This window comes from Medicago truncatula, chromosome 8 (assembly GCF_003473485.1).
Source record: "Medicago truncatula cultivar Jemalong A17 chromosome 8, MtrunA17r5.0-ANR, whole genome shotgun sequence".
In the NCBI taxonomy this organism is placed as follows: Eukaryota; Viridiplantae; Streptophyta; class Magnoliopsida; order Fabales; family Fabaceae; genus Medicago; species Medicago truncatula.
The window spans coordinates 24,963,385-24,983,692 of NC_053049.1; the positions used below are offsets into that span (position 1 = coordinate 24,963,385).

At 34.7% G+C, this 20,308-nt stretch overlaps 3 protein-coding genes, 1 long non-coding RNA gene and 1 other non-coding gene across 5 annotated transcripts; 4 read left to right on the forward strand and 1 right to left on the reverse strand.

The window, feature by feature from the left end:
* The first annotated feature begins 1,894 nt into the window (after nucleotides 1–1,894).
* Nucleotides 1,895–2,245, forward strand: LOC112417372 (uncharacterized). Its single transcript, XM_024772973.1, has one exon. The coding sequence runs from the start codon at nucleotides 1,895–1,897 to the stop codon at nucleotides 2,243–2,245; it is 351 nt and encodes a 116-aa protein (XP_024628741.1).
* A 4,901-nt stretch (nucleotides 2,246–7,146) lies between these two features.
* On the reverse strand, nucleotides 7,147–9,504 carry LOC25502551 (uncharacterized). Its single transcript, XM_013590101.3, has 2 exons — nucleotides 9,204–9,504; nucleotides 7,147–8,043 (listed from the first exon to the last, which is right to left on the reverse strand). Exons 1-2 carry the CDS (start codon nucleotides 9,439–9,441, stop codon nucleotides 7,256–7,258), a joined length of 1,026 nt encoding a protein of 341 aa, XP_013445555.1. The 5' UTR covers nucleotides 9,442–9,504; the 3' UTR covers nucleotides 7,147–7,255.
* Nucleotides 9,505–14,013: 4,509 nt separating this feature from the next.
* LOC112417583 (small nucleolar RNA R71) lies at nucleotides 14,014–14,121 on the forward strand. The gene has a single exon (XR_003008185.1). It is a non-coding gene; the product is annotated as a small nucleolar RNA R71 (small nucleolar RNA).
* A 1,337-nt stretch (nucleotides 14,122–15,458) lies between these two features.
* Nucleotides 15,459–15,989, forward strand: LOC112417373 (uncharacterized). The gene is made up of 2 exons (XM_024772974.1): nucleotides 15,459–15,587; nucleotides 15,678–15,989. The coding sequence occupies exons 1-2, from the start codon at nucleotides 15,459–15,461 to the stop codon at nucleotides 15,987–15,989; spliced, it is 441 nt and encodes a 146-aa protein (XP_024628742.1).
* Nucleotides 15,990–17,324: 1,335 nt separating this feature from the next.
* On the forward strand, nucleotides 17,325–18,323 carry LOC112417556 (uncharacterized). The gene is made up of 3 exons (XR_003008148.2): nucleotides 17,325–17,542; nucleotides 17,716–17,914; nucleotides 18,041–18,323. It is a non-coding gene; the product is annotated as an uncharacterized lncRNA (long non-coding RNA).
* The last annotated feature ends 1,985 nt before the right edge of the window (nucleotides 18,324–20,308 follow it).

Here is a 20,308-nt window from a genome sequence, read left to right on the forward strand (position 1 = left end):
GTGGTGAAGAAGGACATATTAATGAACTTCAGACTCTTGATGACGTCAGACTCTGGTAGTCAGCTTCTGATGAATCTTCAGACTCTGATGGTCTTCAGACTCAGACTTGCATTATAAGCTTCCTTTGTAAATTTCCATTGCTCTCATTTGTTATTTTAGAACCAAATCTTTGTTTTAAGACTTCAAATTTTTAGTCTATGGTCCTGGACACTTGAACAAATATTAGCTTATCCAATTGACTTTTTAATACCTTGTTATCATCAAAACTTAAGGTGGAAATGTTAAACACATTTTGTTCCAACAACTTCGACTCAAAAAAGAGGACAATTTTAACCGGGGGCAGGAATATAAAAAAGCTTTTGATGCGATCAAGGATTATTTGATAAAGCCTCCAATTGTATTGCCTCCAATTATGAATAAAAGCTTGAAGTTATACATTTCAAGATCTGACTCAACAGTAGGAAGCATGTTAGCTAAAGAGGATGAAAATTGTATGGAAAGATCCATCTACTACCTTAGTAGAGTTTTGAATGATGATGAAACTAGATATAGTCCTGTTGAAAAATTGTGTCTATGTCTGTATTTTTCATGTTCTAAACTTAAGCAATATATAAAGTCTTTAGTTGTTTATGTTTATTTGCATTTTGATGTTATTAAGCATATGTTGTCAAAGCCAATTTTATCAAGGGGAAACTCCAAAGGTTTGGTCTAGTGGTAAAAAGACAGGTCTTGAATCCGAGAGAACTCGGGTTTGAGTCCAACTAATGCCTTTGGAGGGAGGTAAATGTAAATACCTTTGTAAGTGCTCTTTGAGCCCGAAGGTCTTCCTTGCCTTGGACTGGGGCACCATCCCCTCATCCTAAAATTTTTGTAACAAAAAAAAAAAAATCTGTCAAGGGAATTTTTTTTGCTAACTTCATAGTCGATCATTCTTTGGTCGAAGCAACACAAAGTTATGTGGAAAATCAGCCTTGAACTTTGTACTTTGAGGGCTCTAGTCATAAAAATGGTACGGAGTTGGTATTTTCATAATATCACCATTAAATGTGCCAAGTAAGTTCAAGTATAAAATCAGTGGCAATTGCTCCAATAATGAGGCCGAGTACGAAGCCTTAATAATGGGATTAGATATACTGCTTGGACTCGGGGCAAAGAATGTTGTGATAAAGGAAGCATCAGAATTGGTGGTGAAGCAGCTAAAAAAGGAATACAAATGCATAAGTGAGAATTTATTTTCTTATTTCGTTTCTGCTAATTCTTTGTTATATAATTTTGAATCTATCGATATTCAACATTTTCCAAGAATTTAGAATCAACTGGCAAATGATTTAGCATAAGTTGCTTCAGGATATAAAATTTCTAAATGGAAATTACAGGAATTGATAGAAATTAAGGATAAATTGGTTCCTATTGAATGCCTTTCGATAAAAATGTCAATGCCAAAACTTTTTGGGGAAGAAAGAGAATCAGATTCTAGTGAGCCATACGCCTATCCCAAATTTTCTTATCTTGAATTTGCCATTGACAATTTGTCAAATAATGATTGGAGAAAACCAATCGCTGAGTACCTTGAGAATCCATCAGGCACAGTTTGTCGAAAGACTAGATATAGAGCCTTAAGCTATGTGATCATTGGAAATGAGCTGTTTAAGAAAAGTGCTTAAGGCATTTTTCTTGAATGCATGAATGAAAATGAGGCTTATTAGCCGTTTCTGAGGTACATAGTCGAGATTGTGGTTCTCATCAAGCAGGTCATAAAATGAAATGGTTAATATTTCGACAAGGTTTGTATTGGCCATCCATCTTGAAAGACTGCATTGAGTTTGAAAAAGGGTGCCAAGAGTGCCAATAGCACGCGAGGATTCAACGTGTACCTGCAAGTTAATTACACTCCATGGGAAAACCTTGGCTGTTTATAGGTTCGACTTTGGATATAATTGGTGGAATTCATCCTGCTTCATCTAGAGATCATCACTTTATTCTAGTTGGAATAGATTATTTCCCTAAATGGATTGAAGCCATTCCTTTGCCTAAGGTCATCCAGGAGATTGTGATTAGTTTTATTCAAAATCATATTCTTTATAGATTTGAAATTCCTGAAACTATCACTACGGATCAAGGATCAGTCTTCATTGGTCAAAAAATGGTTGATTTCACCAACCAAATAGGTTTAAAGTTGCTCACTTCGACACTAGGAGGCGCTATAATGATGATAAATGGGGAAACGCAAAGGATTCAAAGATGAAGGGTTAACGTGGGAAACTTGGCATCTTAGGATAAATGGAGAGGCCCACTAACTTTTCAACAACAGAAGTGATGGCCCACTAAATCACGAAGATGTGTGACGAAAGGGAATCTGAAAAAACTACTCTTGAAAGTCATGATTACCATGACGTCATGCTTTGAAATACTTAGAGTTTTTCAAAAATTCCAATATTCTTCTTTGAAAATTTTCAGTCGAAAATGACATTTTTGTGGGGGCAATTTGTAAGCCTGTAGTTTTAACAGGCTCGTTTAATGCAGTCAACATCATTCGACTTTTATCTTTGCAAAAATCGAAATCTTTTCCTTCAACTTAAGGAGTTTGACGAGATGTGGACTTAGCATGAAATGATCTAAAATCCCTAGAGCTCGATAAGACGTGAGTCAGGAATGCAAGACCGTCGAAGTCAAGCAATTATGGTTAAGGCGGGAAGATTTCGAATTTCAAAGAGAAACGGTTTCCTTAATGGAAACGTGGGAGACAAGCGGTTGTCCAAATGGAAGAAGTGTTGATCGTGGAGATAGGCCTTTTCCAGTTATTTTGCTATGTATAAATAGTACTTTTCCATAGGGAAAACGGGTCGCATATCATTTATAGAAATTCTACAGCTCTCGAATTATCGACGCGATAGAAAAGATTTATATAGAATATATGTAAAGAATTTGTCAAACCACCTTTATTTTTAATGCAATGTAAATTATCTTTTCTTTAAGTTTCTACACTTTTAACTTTTAGCCTTTATTTTGCATTTACTACGTTTCTTTTTATTTTAAAACCCTTTTTCTGTCGAAAGATGCCATACGGTCTCGTCTTGTTCATAAAGCAACCTGTGAATTTGATGAATGCAAACTCTATTTTCTTAAAAACATTTCACAACATGTTCTAGGGTTTCTGGTTTGATCCTGCTTGTAATAATAAAAACCAGCCCTTCTTGTTTGCCAAAAACACCGGTAAACTAGATCAAAAGCACAAAACGTTTAGAACTTACCGGGGTTGTTTTAGGACAAAAAAAAATACAGGGACGAAAACCAAAAACACACGAACTTACAGGGGCGATTTACATATTTAAGCCTTAATTGTAAATACTAGATAATGATACAAGTAATAGTAATTATTATTTTTATTCATGGATATCACTTCCCATAAATTTAGCTTATGTTGGCTGTGATAAGAATAAGAATTCAATTGAGTTTCTTGTCATTCTTTCATTCATATTCAATGAGTTTGTTTCATCTAATTTTTTGGGTTTGTTTCTTTTTTAGCTTATGCGATTAGTTTGTTACTTGAGCTGATCTGTGGGTTGCTTAATTTCTAAGTTTACTTAATTCTTAAGTTTCTCCAAATTATTTACAAACTCCCCCTATAAAAGGAGAGCTCACATAGTTCAAAAATTACACAAAAGAGTTCTATTGAGTTGTCGAGAACTCTTTCGTTATTTCCCTCCAGCTTGTGTTAACGAGTTATTCTTCTCCTCATCTCCTGTTTCCTTCACTTCGAAATTAAGAGTGTTTTTAAGGAATTAGTCCCTATTCGGTATAATGTCCCTTTGGAAGTAGTAAAGGTCTTAAGAACATAGTCCATTCGATAATGTATGTTCCTTCGGGATAAAGAGTACTTTTAAGATCATACTCCCTTTTTGGAATAATAATATCCCATCGAAATTAAGAATGATCTTATTAACATATAAATATTCTTTCGATATTTTTCTACTTTTGGAGAAGTTAAAAAGTCATAATGATAGTATCATCATATTTGAGTGATCGTAATACCATATTGATATATTGAAGAAGTTAAATGTTAGAATGGTCATAACATCATATTTGAATGATCTTAGCACCATAAAAGAGTGATCAAAGTATCATATTAGAGTGATTTCAGTATTAAAGAGTGATATTAGAGGAGTAACTCAACCTAATAACAACTTCGGTAGATATTCTCTTTTAATATAGAATTTGGAAATCTGAATAGAACCGTTTGGAAATCCAAAACCAAACTTTGTTTCTAATGCCTTAGAAACAAGTGGCCTTCATTATTTCCATACTTCTTTTTTTCATTGACGAATATTAGTTTGTTAGAAACAAGACCTCTAGCTCTTTATCCATTTCCTTAAACCAATTGAGTTGCTTAACCCTATTATTTCCTTACCAGCTGCTCAAAGCATAATTCCCTAACATGTGAAGATGCCAAACATGTGATCTGAGAACTGCTATTCAATACTATTGAATTCAACAATTTACTAGTAAAGAACTGGTCGTGTCGCAAGTAACTAACTATATTAACAAATTGCTTTCCAATTGATTCCTCCACTCACGTATACCATCATCTCATGATTTAAGGAATTTGCTCTCTTAATTTCAAAATCCAATTTCATCACGTTTGTTTTTCATTATCGCCAATTTCATTTGGTGGTTTTCCAAACGGTGGTGTTGTTCCAATTGGCGTGGCTATTTTCAATAAACTAGGGTTACACGTTATCACAAATTCTGTTACGTATTTCCAGTTACTTTACCGTTTGTAGTCTCAGTTCTGCTGATAGTCATGTTCGATTGGCAAGCAGAATTGGGGACGCCTGCTCCGGTTCCTGTCTCGTCGACGACCAGACCTACTTCCACATTGGCTCTCGACATGGTTGCGCTTAAAACACTAATACAAGCTACCGCTCCTAAACCTTCTTTTGCTCAGTCATTACCCGGTTCTACAGTTATCTACCCAGAACCCCTTCCATCGCCTGTTATTCGTGGGGACATGTTGTCCGTCAAAATTTCGAAAGAAGCTTATGTCCGTGGTTTAGATGCTTGTCGGACCAACCTTCGGGGCAGACTGATGCTCAACAAAGGGGATACTCCATACTCTTCCAAGGCAGTCTTTGAAAAGCTACAGACAATATGGAAACTTCCTGGTCCTTGGAGTCTACGCTCATTAGGTAGGGTTTTTTATGAATTTACCTTTGTATCACATGAAGACTTGTGTAAAGTTTGGGCTGCGGGAACTGTCAGTTTGAAGCCAGGGGTTCTTCGTTTATTTGAATGGTCGAAGGACTTTAATATGCACACGCAGCGTCAGACACATGCTCAAGTTTGGATCCGTTTATGGGAATTGCCACAAGAATATTGGATGTAGAGGACTTTATTGGAGATAGCAGGGGCGGTTGGTACTCCATTGCTCATTGATCAGGTTACCAAGAACCGTTTGTTTGGTCACTATGCCAGAATACTAGTTCATTTGGACCTTTCAAAAGATATTTTTTATGAAGTTATGGTGGAAAGAGAGGGGTTTGCGTTCCCAATTGCTATTGAATATGAACGCCTTCTTGATTTTTGCACACACTGCAAGAGTATTGGCCACAATGTTAGTTCTTGCCGTTGGTTACATCCGAGGAAAGAGGACAAGCAAGCAGAAAAAGTTGATAATGGAAAGAAACCAGTGAACTCCCAAAAACAACGAAATGAATGGAAACCAAATGATAACCCTGATGGTGTTGGATCCTCGGTTGCCTTTGAAGCTCACGACCCCAAGAAAATTCAATGAAAGGAACTAGAGATTGTTGAAATAGACCATGAAGAAGAGGAAGTAATTATGGACAAGGTACCACAGGCAAAATAGCTCACGGTCCCCACCATCGAGACACAAGAAACCAAAACTAGTACAGAAACCAATGACAAGGAGGTTACGGTTGTTGATTCAGAAATTCATGAAGAGAAACAGACAGGTGATTCCCCACAAATTGTTGCACTTTCTAGCACATCATTCAGTATGCCTCTTCATAATGTTTCAGATGATATAGTCCGCTCTCCGGTTGTTCGAAACGACATGGTACCTATTCTAACCTTGGCATCTGATTTTCTGAATGTTCAAAATATTATGGCAAGGGAAGATGACCCGGTAGATCCAGTGTTAAAAAAAGAGATGGAGCTGCTGAAAGATTCTTTGCAAAATGCTTCATCGGCAGAGGTCCCTTTTACTCCATATTTATCAAAGTCGCAAAAGAAGAAGGCGGCAAAGGCAACATATGCAACCCGCTCTCAGGGTCCTCTACTTAATTCCAAATGAAGATTATTTACTGGAATATCTGGGTGGAAAGTGATTCATTTGCGGCTGTTCTTGCTTTCAAGGACACGAATCTCATTCCTTTCCGTCTTCGGAACCGTTGGCTGGCTCCCTCGGACATGACTTGTCAGACACTGCTTTGTTTGACAGATTACCTCCTTTGTTGGCTTTCGACTTCTCTAGGGATATAAATGGCTTGCCTAAGATTTCTATTTTTTTTTTATTGCTTCCTTTTTGCATTTTTTTTCTTTTGAAGGTAACGGTCTAGCCCCCCTTCTTTGTATATATATTTTTCCTTTTTTTTTTTAATATATATGGAGTAGTCGGTATAGGATAGAAGTTCCAGTGGGGTGCCAACCTAGTTGGGATGTCTGCGGCCTCCTTGATGCCTCCCCTACTTCTTGTCTTATCCAAAAAAAAAAAAAAACAATTTACTAAAAATTAAATTTGTTTACATTTGGGGTAGTGTTAATGAAAGTGTTATGCCCAAGGTCAGCCTTCATCCCTGTTTCATATAGCCACTACTTTTGTAATTCATTTTTTTGCCACATGCAATTTACTGTGTAAAATAATTGTTTTCCGTTTTTCTTTTATACAAATTCTTGAGATGCCATTCCACTATGAGTCTGCAATAAATTGTTTTACTTTTTTTACGGTAAAGTGTTAAATTTTAGCATTTCCCACAAATAAAACACAGAAATTTTGTCCCCATGAGCTTAGCTCAGTTGAAAGGAACATTGCATAATTTATGCAGGGGCCGAGGTTCGAACCCCGGACACCCCACTTCTCGACAATTAATTGTGTAAGATCTAGCTATCAGGTTACTAGACCAAAAAAAAAAAAAAACACAGAAATTTTTATTTAAGGTAAATGGGATGAACACTTGTTTTGATACAACAACACAGAAAACAAGATCTTATCACACTTGCAACATCCGTTAAACATTTATCTTTTACAAACTATACCATTCCCACTGTTGGCAACACTTCTACAATCCATCATACCATATTCAATCACATTGTTCTTCTTTTCAGAATCTTCACCAGAAGCAAATAAACATGCACCACAATCAGCAGAAAGAAGAGATGGAGTTCTATATCTATCTTCCCCTCCAACCACCGGCATCGCCACACCTAACTTCGCCGGATTCTCAAAATCTGGCTGGTAAGTCCTTCCAAGAACACCTTCAACTTTCGAAGACAGATCATAGAATTTAAACTGAACCTCCAAATGAGCAAAACAGTCACTATCAGGAATTTGATAGTTGTGGATTCTACTATCTTCCTTAGTGACAGGCACAACATTCACATATATCTCCACAACTCCTTGAACATTAACAACAACACTGTTAATGTTTGATGTTCTCTCTACATTAATTTTCTTTTCTGGTATTTCCCATGTAGAGAGGTAACCTTGTGGAATTTGAAGCTCTTCTCCATTGTAAGAGAATTTCAAATGGTCGATTTCGTCTTTCCATATTGCTGCTTTGGTTGCTTCAACAGTGAACTTGTGTGATTCAAAGAGAATTCCAAGTGCTTGAATCCATGTATAATCTCTTGTTCTACCTTCAGGTCTTAGGCCAATGAAACGTGCATTGATTTGAACATTTGGATCAGATACTAAGGTGAAATGTTCATTGGATCTTCCATGAAAGTAGAAAACTATTCCATCTGCTCCAACAAAGCGAGGATCCAAGCATGCTGATCCACGGCCATTGCAGTTTGGTTTGCTTTCTGTTGTTAATAAATTTTCAAATAGAGAAATGAAAACTTGTTAATTTTTTAAGTTTTTTTTACTGAAGAAATGAACTTGTTATTCTATCACGGAGTTTTAAAAATTGGGTCTAACTCAACCTTATTTTCAGAAGCCAAATATGAGACTGTTAATACACCTTCTCACGCTCTCTGACATTTCAATGAATATTGTTGATATCATCTTAAAATTTGGACTAAACGTAATTTAACTCCACAAAATCGACTTATAAGTGAGATATATGTCTCTCACTTATGTATTATTTTTTAAATCATTATTATAATGTGGGACTGTTCACTATTGATGTAAGGAATAAGTCTAGCCAATTAGTTCAAGTGTTTAATATATATGGACTCCGATCTGAGAAAATATTTTTTTCAGTTTTAATTTAATCATAGAAATGTCATCTTTTTTGAAGGAATGTCATCATAGAAATGTCATCTTATAATTTCACTATATTTGCAACCGAACAAAACATTAATATTGAGACTCAAATTCATCAAAGAAATATATGTAGCCTTGATTTAAACCGTCAAAATTGAGGGAATAAAATTACATATTCCTAAAACTCTAAACAAAGTTCATGAATAAATGAAAAAAAGTTGAGAAATGATATTTGAACAACCATTTTTTACAACTTTTGTGACAATTTTCTCTCTCATGCTCACATTATCTTTTTACTTTCTCTCTCTATTGCTTTGGTTTTTGTGCAACTACCTCATTTTCTTTGTAAAATTTTGGTTATCACAAAAGTTGTCACATATATGGCTGTTCAAATAACACAACTCAAAAAAATTACTACTTTGCAAACAGAAAAGTTTTGTAATGCTAAATATATAGAATAAAAGAAATGGTTATTTGAAATCAAAATTTTAATGTCAATTTGTACTTTTTACATGTGTAAGTTGTCTAACATAAACGGTAAATGAGAGATAAAAATTGTGTCACATACAATATATGTATTTTGATATTTAAAATAAAAACAATAACGAATAAAGACCCTTCTCCGTGTGAGCATAACAATGTAGAGGTCAGTGTTCAAACCCTGAATTCAAATTTTTCACTTATTTACTTTAACAGGTGAATTTCTAGATCATGAGCTTACGTTTCAAAGGAAAAGACAATAGAATAAAGAACTTACGTTTGCACTGAGCTTTGCAAACAGGAGAAGCACAGTCAAGAGAGCAGATTTTGGCATTTGGATCAGAGGGTGATTTAAGAGGGCATTCAGCAGGGCATTGTATTTTCTTAGTAAAGCATGGACTCTTCCGAAAGTTGCAGCTCACATTGTCAATTTTTGCTCCTGCAAACGTTTGCATTTCGCTGAATGCAAACGTAAACAAGACAAATACTAACAAATTCATGCTTGTGACACCCATTACTTTCCTCTGATGCAAAGGAAACAATCACTCTTTATATGCTCTCTTTTCTCTACTTTATGACCCTATATTTATAGAAAACAAATGCAATGTCTTTCTTACTTTTATAATTCAATTCTACCATTTGGCAGCGATTTTTATTTCGTGAAGTTTAGTCTATGTTGTCTAAAACCATTTCCCCAGTTGGATTTCATGATTTCTTATCTGTATCATATAATTTATCCTGTGAATGAATTAATTAATATTTTCATTATAATGGAGTGAGTTGTAGTTGACCTAGGTGCCTTTAAATAGGGACAAAGGGTTCTTAAGTGCTTGTATTGAGAGAGGCAACATATATACAGGTGATTGACATACCGCTAAGTCTGGTCTACTAGCCATGAGAGACGGAGGAAACTCGTGAAGAGTTTTTCACTTTCTTTTATTAACAAAGGCATGCTCGGTTCTAGCCATCTATCTTCTTTTTATCAACGTTATGTTGACTAACACAAATATTTGACGTAGGGGTAAATTGATTAACGTTGTGCAATTTCAGGAAATAATTGACGAAACTTACAATTTCAGGAGGATAATTGATTATTTACTCTCTTAATAATATACAATTATAGATCGTTTTTTAGACCTTAAATCCTAGGTGTCAAGTTCTCAAACATCCATTGCCAAATCATCAATTTTGTAAAGTACATTTTCTTAATCTCTTTTATCAATGGTGATGACAAAAAATATCATTTTCATAATTTTTCACAATTTTCAAAACACTAAAAATCATTTTTAAACAAGAAAAATTGAATATATTAATTTCCCTCTAAGAAAGAGGAAAATCAGGCTTTTTTTGCACAAAAAACAAAACCCAATTGCAAACATAGCCCAAAGGAAGAATTATGCTCTTTACCCAACAAAAATTGCTCCCTCCCAACTGAAATGACAATTTTCCCCCTCACGTACCTTTTGCGTGACTTAAGTCACGCAACGTGACTTAAGTCATTTAACAGCAACAAACTAACTCAAACACTCTCATTTTCAACTTCTGGTGTTGCGAATGTTTCCGCTCCAAATCCGATTTTCTTCATTCTTGCGTCATTCAAAGCCAATTTCTCCCACAATATCAAGTAAGTGATGATTATCCTACTTCATTGCATTTTTTTGGTTGAAATTTTAGGGTTTGTGGAAGAAATTTGACATTTTTAGGTTTTTAGAAATTTGGCTTGCATGTTAGTTTTAGGATTGTTAGTAATGAATTAAGTTAAGAATTGTAGTTTAGATGTTGTTTAGAGTGAAATGTGGTAGTTTTAGGGTTTTGAAATTGTTTGATTTTAAGTTCATTGAAATATGGACTTTAGGTGTTAGTTAAAATGTCTCAATGAATTTTCTTTTCATTTTTTCAATGTTAATGATGACATTAGTTAGAAATATGTTTGTTAATTTTGATTATAGTTAGTTTGACTGCAATGTGGCAGTTTACGGATTGAAATGACACTGCCGAAATTTAATTTTTGTTGTTGAATTGTTAGAAATGACACAATATTCGTATGAAAATGTCTCAGAGGCCTGATAGAGTTGGGTTAGGGAGGCAGTATCCTCTCCTAGTAGTGCACGGAGGGAGAAGGAAGAAGTACGCCCTCCTTTGGGGGGCACGAGACTTGGTAGGGTTGATGTTGCAGGGGCCTCATCGTCACAGACGCGTCAATCCCAAATGGTGGACCGGACACAATATCAGCATGAGCAGCGTCATCATTATCAGCATAAGGCGTATCAGCATGAGCAGCATTATCAGGAGGAGGCGTATCAGCCTCAATATCAGGAGGGGTGTCAGCCTCAGTATCAGGAGGGGGTATCAGGTGCAGTATTAGGAGGCGTATCAGCCTCAATATGAGCAGCCTCCTCAACAGAAGGCTGAGCCTGGTATGGAGGATGAGGGCTTTCCAGGTCTTATGAGTTGTCTCTTTTACTAGACTTTGGTAAACACGTGGCATGCAAGCTTTGGAGCGATAGAGTAGTAAGTGTAATTGCTTTATTTAATTTAATGATATGTTACTAATTATTGTACTAATTATTTTTACTTAGAATATTTCATGTTTATTTTACTTATTTATTTTTTGAACGATGTTTGTTAGAATACGTGACATTTTTTTACTTACAATATTCCATGTTTATTTTACTTAATTAATTGTTTTTTTTAAGTGTTTGTTAGAATACGTGACATTTTTTTTACTTACAATATTTTATGTTTATTTTACTTAATTAATTTTTCTTTTGTATTTCAGTTGCAAGTGGAGCACAAGATGAGCGGTATCTCGCATGGGAAGAAACTTAAGCTTGAAAGCTTGACACTTACGTTGCCCGTAGAAGATAATTCGTGGTTCTGGAACCCGGAAAATGCTTCCGGTCTTACCCCCTCCTTAAGACTGGGTACGAAAACATCTCTCACGGGCTAGTTTGTGCTTTGACGGAGAGATGGTATAAGGAGACCAGCAACTTCCATTTGCTTGTTGGGAAGATAACCGTCACACTAGACAATATGGCGTGTCTTCTCGACATCCCCATCGCCGGAAGGCTCATTGAGGAGGATGAGTTATCTCATGACCATGGCGTAGAGCTGATGGAGAATGATCTACTGTTTACATTGGAGGATGCAATGGAGCAGGTGGATAAACATTCGAGTGTGAATGGAGCAGGGGACGTGTCATTGTGCAGCTCGCCCTGGCAAGTTGACACACAGGAAGCACCTCCCACTCGCCTCCAACTTGCCATGGCGAGTTGTGACAAGTTGCTGGAGTTCTGCTTCGGGAAAAACCCATTTTTCATCCCAAAATTTCACTTTTGACTCCCCAATGCCCAATTTTGATCCCAAAGTTTGTATAAACGTTTCTAAACATGAAAAGACACTCAAATCCATTGAATCAAACATCATATCAACAAAAATCACCATTTGACCACTTTTTCATGAAAACTTCAAGAACAAGACAAATTCACTTCAAGCTCTATGGTTAAAATTACCCAAGGTTTCAATCATCAACAACGACTACTCACAATCACAACAAAAACAATCAGAAGTGAATTCATCAACAATAACAAAATACTTCATCAATTTTGAGCAAAAACACAAGTATACATATATACATAACTTAAGCATGTAAATTCATCATCAACAACTTAATTAACATCAAATTCACATACCCAAACATTACATCAAAACATAAGCACGAATTTCATCAATTAATTTCATAATAATCACTTTATACAAATAAGCACTTATGCATATAATTAGGGTAGAAGATACAACTAAATGATTATGATTGAAATCTAACCCCCTTACCTCAATAAGCAATAATCCTAGCAAAAGCTTCAATTTAGCTTCTAGAATCTCTATCACCTCTTGGTTTTCTCAAATTCTTATGAAATGAAATGAAAACCTATTTTTCTCTAAATACTAGAACTTATATAGGATTATCTCAATTGGGCTTAACCCTTAATGCCTTAATGGGCTCAACTCACTCATTAACTAATTCAAAAATGTTTCTACCCACTTAACGGTAAAATAATAACGACGATCACCTACCGGCTCAAAACTAATTACCACACTAGTAACTTAGTAAAATAACGGTTCTCACTTGAAACACTAAAAATGATCCTCACCATGAAATTACTAAATTACCCTTACTCACAAAATGACCAAACTACCCTTTTTGCACTAAAATCCATTAGAATGCACCCAATGATAAATAATCACGCACAAGCACATACAAACACATATTAAAATAATTAAAAATAAGTCTAGCGAAAATCGGGCTGTTACAACTCTCCCCCCTAAAAAGAATTTTCGCCCTCGAAAATTACCTGAAGGAAACAACTTCGGATACGAAACCTTCATCCTACTCTCTGACTCCCAAGTGACACTCTCACCAGTTGGTCGGGAGTAACTATGGATTCTAATTTCGATGTAAGTTTGAAAAGAGTGTCATTCAAAAATCCAGTTTGATTTTTAAGCTCTTGGAGCTGCTTGTATTGATTCACAACATAATTTTCCATTAAAAGTTCAAAGCTGGATTTTTGAGGGACCCTCTGGTTGTTTGCATAAACGGGTGGTGTTGTTTGTTGACCAAAGGGATTTTAAGGAGTTTTATAAAAAAAAAATTGTTTGGCCTCATCCCTTGGTTATATTGAGAATAATTTAATCGCTCAATATTTTCAGTAGCACTGCCTAGTTGGCACTCAACGCCAGTTTGGCCAAATATACCACATACTTCACATGGTGGTGACACAAGAGTAGGTGTGACAACACTTACACTTATTTTATCAAATTTTTGAAAAAGTGTGTCCACCTTAGCATTCAAATGATCAAGGGAAGAAGCTTCATACATACCTACTTCTTTTTTAGAGGGTGAAGGAGCAACAACAGTGATGACTCTCTCACTTGTCCACTTGTAGTGGTTTTGGGCCATGTCCTCGATCAAAGCATATGTTGTTGTGTATGTTTTATTCATCAAAGCTCCACCTGCAGCTGCATCAATATAAATTTTTGTGGTATACAAAAGACCATTATAGAAAGTATGGATAATAAGCCACTTCTCTAAAGCATGATGGGGACAAAGTCTAAGTATTTCTTTGAAACGCTCCCACGCATCGTAAAGAGATTCCCCATCTTTTTGAGCGAATTGGTAAAGCCTCGCCCTTAATTGTGCTTCTTTTCTTCTTCTATGTAAGAATCTTTCGATCTCTGGAACGAATTCACCAAGACTTTTGTTTCTTCGCATAAAAGAATAAGAACCCAAGAAGTTAACGGTAAAAATAAAGAAAGAAAAAGAAAGAAAAAAAAGAAAAAAAATCTTTTTCAGTCAAACCATTATATAAAAAAATTAATCAAATTACAACAACTACCCGGCAGCAGCGCCAAAAACTTTATGAGTAAAACCGCAAGTAAACGGTTCTACCGAAGTAGTAAAAAGAGTATCGTTCCGACAGGGAGTTATGAATTCAATTAACTTTTAACAATGATTAGAAAAGAGTTTTGAGTTATAAAGTTTGGATTTTTAATTAAAAGAAAATAATAGAAATAAAAGGTGCTTTGAGATTATTGGTTCATCTTAATGACAAACCCTAAACCTAAACTTTATATGGGACCTACTTTCTAAAGACAAGTTTCTCTTAAGCGTATCAAAGTTTCTCTCGAAATCATTGAGTGTGTTCCTCTAGCAACCACGCCTATTCTCATGGTTGATTGCTATTAGAATTCTTGAAGAACGAAACTTTATGTTTCTCAAGGTTTGCAAGACGATTCTCATGTTTCGCAATCCTTGTTTAATTTCACTTGGAGATTTTTATGATGATGTATATTGATCTTATGACATGTATCTTTTGGAGATGTATGATTTATATCCGCTGCGACTGTTGAGGAATTTTATATATGCATGTTGTTTGATATTTGTTGAAGATGTAGCGTCTATTTCTTGAATATTTGGATTATTCACGTGTTTTATCGCTTTAATAGAAATAGGACGTTACATGAAGCGCATATTCTATACTAGTAAATTGTGGTGTGGTAATCCAATTTACCCAAGTGTTATTCTTTTGGGTTTAACTTAACTAAATTAATTTTAATAAGATTAGAATAAATTTAGAAGCTATAATTGGGTAATGTCTATATGATAGACTTGAATAAGATTTATTCACCCAATTGATTTGAAAGTTGTATAAGATACAATTGGAAATGTTCCTGCCTAAATAACTGATTTTGAGTACAACCCCGGTTGACTTAAAGCAAGGTGAAATAAGGATTTCAATCCACTAGAAAATCTTCCAACGGGATTTTCCGAGTCAAGTGTTTGAAGGTCATTTGATTTGAGTAAAATAGTGGAAGCGTATTTAATTAAAGACAAATTAAATATGTTATTTTCATGATACTAATTTTGTATATTTTAAAATTGTAGATGGCCAATAACGCATCAGACAACATTTTGTGATCACTCATTGAAAAGGAAAAATTGACTGAAACAAACTTTTTAGACTAGTTTCGTAACATGAGGATTGTCCTCACCCACGAGAAAAAGTTGTATGTGCTTGATGAACCCATTCCTGAGGCACCACCTGCTGGAGATTCTGCGGCTCTGAGAAATGCCCATACCAGGCTTGTCAATGATTCCGTGGAAGTCTCTTGCATCATGCTAGCAACCATGACTCCCGAGCTGCAAAAACAACATAAAGCGATGACTGTGTTTGATATGATCGGACATCTTTAGACTCTTTATGAAGAGCAGACTAGGCATGAAAGGTTTGATGTCTCAAAAGCCCTTTTCTCTACCAAGCTGTCAGAAGAAAGTCCCGTAGGACCTCATTTAGTCAAAATGATTGGGTATTCTGAGAACCTAACTCGATTGGAATTTGTCCTTGAGCAGGAACTTGTTGTTGATCTTTTCTTGCAAGCGTTGCCTAAAAGCTTCAACAGTTTTGTCCAGAACTTCCTCATGAATGATATGGACAAAACACTTCCACAGCTTGCAGCTATGTTGAGAACTACTGAGAAAAATATGAAGGGAAAAAGGCCATTTTGATGGTTAATAATGGCAAAAGCAAAGTTGTTGCCAAGCCATCAACCAAAGCTTTGAAGCCTACTGGAGGCGTTGCTAAGGAGGGCAAGTGCTTCTGCTGCAACAAGCAGGGGCATACATACTCGTTGACAATCAATGGCTTCAAGAGGTAAGTTCTAAACCCTCTTATTTAATTTTAATAGTGTCCTAATTCATGCAACTATGATCAAGGTTTATTGTTCATCATGTGTAAATTATATTTCATGATCCGTGATGAAAATTAACATTTTGTCCTTGAAAAATTTCAAACTTTTGTGTTTCCCTGTAAAAAAAGGTACGCTGTCGTCCCTGTAAAATTTTGTTGCATGCATTATTAGTCCCAACAGTTAAGTCAAAATGTAGTTTTGAACGATTTTAAAGCATACATGCTTACGCAATTATATGAAGTTTCTATGCAAGAAATGAGCTCAAATCAAATTTTAATTTTTAGGTCCTGATTTTCATTACCTATATAATAAACGTTTAGCATATAAGAACGAAAATGACTATTTATCTTTTAAGTATCAAAAGAAGTAAAACAACATACATATAAGTTAAACCTTTAACTTGAGTTATAAAGGTAGCTTGGTGGTTGGAAACGTGGAATAAAGTTGTGAGTCATAATGTGCGTGGTTCAAATTCTAACAATTTACTTACATATTTCTTTTATAATTTTGTTTAACTTGCTCTACATTTTTTTTTATCATGATTTTCTTAATCTATTTCTTAGATTTCAGTAAAAAAAAATATAGTTTTAATGTTCAAAAGAATTAATTAATTAATTAATTTCATTTTTCTATGTTGACGTATTAGTATGAAAGTGAGTACGTTATGTATGTGTATTTCTTTCATTTTACTCTGACCACCGATGCCATGTGAAAGTTACTTGACATTATCGAATCAAACAAAACTCCGTGTTAGATGCTTACTTTATCAATGGAACAAATTAGGGAAACTTTTATTTTTCCAGTACAAATAAACGTCGGTGGCCGGTGGTTTAAAATCCTGACGTTATGCATCAATAACTTGCGCTAGACTCAAGTTATAGAAATTAAGGAATAAAAATAATAATATTACTCTACTATTTTTAGGATGTGTATTTTCCCAAAGTAGTTTTAGAAAAATAAAAAAGAAAAAACGAAAATAATTTGTTAACATCAATCATATAAATTAATAATACAAACACACGCATATATTTGTGTGTATTTTGTTAGAATTTTATTTGTTAATTATCAACTTTTAGAGTGTATTCTAAGCATTATAATTATTAGATTTTATTTATAACACCATCCCCTAATATGCTGATCTCTATATAAATGATTTTTGTGTTCTCTTTAACAATACAATCAAAGGTCTCTCTCTCTCTCTCCCTCTCCCTCCCTCCCTCCCTATATTGATTTTGCAAAGAGTTCTTATAGAAGCCTCACGCTACCTTCCCAACAATATTCATTCAAATACTATATATGTTTGTATAGCATTATTGATTATGGTGACATGTTATGAACGGAGTAGACAAACTATGGCTTCATTTTTCCAAGGTCGATACTATATTTTTTTTGCTTTTCTCTCCAATTAAATAAGTTGTATTATTTTTTTCTCAATTAGATCCATGATCGAGATAACAAAACTCAGTTTATGGACCGATTGGGTGTGTGTATATATTGGCTTTTCCTCATATTTAATATTGTATACTTTTTTTCTTTTCAAATAGATCCATGGCGAGATAACAAAACCAATTTCACGGACTATCATGTTAGGCTCGATCACGTGGAATTCATTACCATTATCTCATATTTCTGCGTCTTCTATGAACTTTGCACCTTTGTTTGTTTTTGGAAGGATCAACATAAATCTCAAACGAGTGTGATTTCTTTGATTAAGTATGGGTACACTTGTCGGCACAAAACAAGGTAATAGATTTATTTTTATTTTTTTTAAGAAATTATTAGTTAATGTTATGCATAGTCACCTTCATATAGAAGGGTGGTTTGATTATTGAATAATTGGTAAACTTATATGTTTTGATTCTTATGCAGATGTTGTTGAAAATTACCAAGAGATGGGTTATTTAAATTAGGTTAAGGATATAATATTGGAGCTAAGCGTGGCGTAGAATGAATGGTTGCTCCTCATGCAGAAAATTATACGCTGCCATATTATATCTCAGACAATATGTCTATCTAATTTGTACGCAAGTTAATGCAGCATAGCTATAGAGGGATTACTATGACTTACTATAACATTTCTACTAAGTATTTATCTTATAAAAGTTATGCATGTATTATGTACAAAGAATAATCGTATTTTTTACTTTTTTAATAGTAAAGGCAAAATTTATTAATAAGAAAAATAAAGAGTACAAAGACAATGGTTCCAAAAACCAACTTCAAAAAGAAAAAATCCTATAAAATAGTTGTCTTCGAAGACTTGGGGAGGGACAAGGCGGTTTTACCACCCGACGAGCCTGGACATATGCCTGGATTTAACCCATACTTTCTTTGTATCACTACAAGAAATTTATAAGAATTTTGAATTTTAGTGATAACCCGAAATCCGTCACTATTGAGTTAATTTCCGTAGCTAAATTCGTATGTCATTGTCAAATGGCTGTCACGGCATATTTTCCACCTTTGGCTATGGACAAAATCGTAGGTAATTCTAAAGATACCATTTTAAAAACATTAAGGACCTCTGCCTACGATTGCGGTTGTCACTAAAACTTATCATTTTTTTTAATATTTTCTAATCTACTATAAATTCTAAAAATGAATAATTCATAAAATTACCACTATAATTAGTTTAATCAATATCATTGGGCGTTACTCTTTTCTTTTTTATGTCAACTAGACCATTGACCCGTGCTAACGCACGTGTCATTTAAAAAAGATAATATTCACTGAAAAATAAGACATTGTAGTTTGCGTGAATCTAAAAATTGTCATGAATCAAAGCAAAATGTCAATACCAAAGACTGTGTTATTGTTCCATAATTCTAGTACGTAGTTCCTGTTACTTTAAAATAACATATAATTTTGAAAGGGAAATTGAAGTTCGTTGACATGCAAATAGTTTCAATAAGTAAGAAAATGAACAGTACACAAAAAAGTCCTACACATTACGGAAAACTTTTCTGTAGACCACATTTGATGCAACATCGATATCATCGCCGTCGTCGTCATTAATCAATATTTTTAAACCACCCCTCGAAGTAACCCGTGATATTGCGACGTACAATTGTCCATGTGAAAAAATAGGAGACGGTAGGTAGACACCAACATGTTCTAGCGACTGACCCTGACTCTTGTTAGTAGTCATTGCAAATGAGACAGCGATCGGAAACTACCTTCGTTTAAATTTGAAAGGAATTCTATTATCAGATGGTGTTAGCGATAACCTTGGAATAAACACCTTCTCACCGATATTAGAACCAGATATTACCTGTCCCTCGAGCTGATATGTACCCCCTTCTTCAACCATGGACCTGAACTTTGCCACCAAATCTTTTCTAATTGTGGCGTGAATACGTCCACCCTATTGACGAAAACAACAACATTAAACAGCTGGTTAAATTACATAACTAAAAAACAACGATGACATTAGTTTAATTTTAAAGTTAAGAGTGCAAACATGGAAAAACCTTTTCATCGACCAGTAACATGTTCATGAAAATGATGCCAGTGGGGACCTTCTTCTCTCGAATCAACCAAATGTGAGCAACTCACACACACATCTTGAGATTCTTTCTTCCTACAGAAACGGCTGAGATTTGAGTGTATTTGGCAGACATCATTGGCTTGTTTTTTCCTTTCCAAGAAAGAGGATGCTTATTTAGATTGAAATGGTTTGGCTAATAGGTTATGATATATTTATAGGAAAAAGGTGCAATACGTGTAGTAGGATATGTCGGTTGAGAAATAAAGAGTATTAGTTATCAGGATAAGCACAAAAAAGTGGAACAAAATTAGGAAGTGGCCAACATTTTAGGATAAAGATTAATATGAATAAAATGAAATTAATGTTGTTGATGAGACACTTTGTTTTACTTAAGAATTGGCATGTAAATAGGGAAGGGGCGCAGAACAAAGGGATGTAGTTAAAGTGAAATAAAATTATGCTCAACATTTTTTGATAAAGATTAATATGAATAAAATGAAATTAATATTTTTGATAACATATTTTAGAGATGTGGATTAAATCTTGGTTACTTGAATGAGAGAAATTAAGATTAGGATTTTAGTTTGTTTCCACCTAAAAAATATTTTAGAGATTTGGATGAAATCTTTAGTAGTTACTTGAATGAGAGG

Bases quoted from the DNA above. Each gene is read 5' to 3' on its own strand.
- LOC112417373 (XM_024772974.1), top strand. From the start codon at position 15,459: ATGAGGATTGTCCTCACCCACGAGAAAAAGTTGTATGTGCTTGATGAA. The intron at 15,588-15,677 runs GTCTCTTGCATC...GGACATCTTTAG, and splicing joins TTGTCAATGATTCCGTGGAA to ACTCTTTATGAAGAGCAGAC.
- LOC112417372 (XM_024772973.1), top strand. From the start codon at position 1,895: ATGGGAAAACCTTGGCTGTTTATAGGTTCGACTTTGGATATAATTGGT.
- LOC25502551 (XM_013590101.3), bottom strand. From the start codon at position 9,441: ATGGGTGTCACAAGCATGAATTTGTTAGTATTTGTCTTGTTTACGTTT. The intron at 8,044-9,203 runs GTAAGTTCTTTA...TATTAACAACAG, and splicing joins TTGCAAAGCTCAGTGCAAAC to AAAGCAAACCAAACTGCAAT.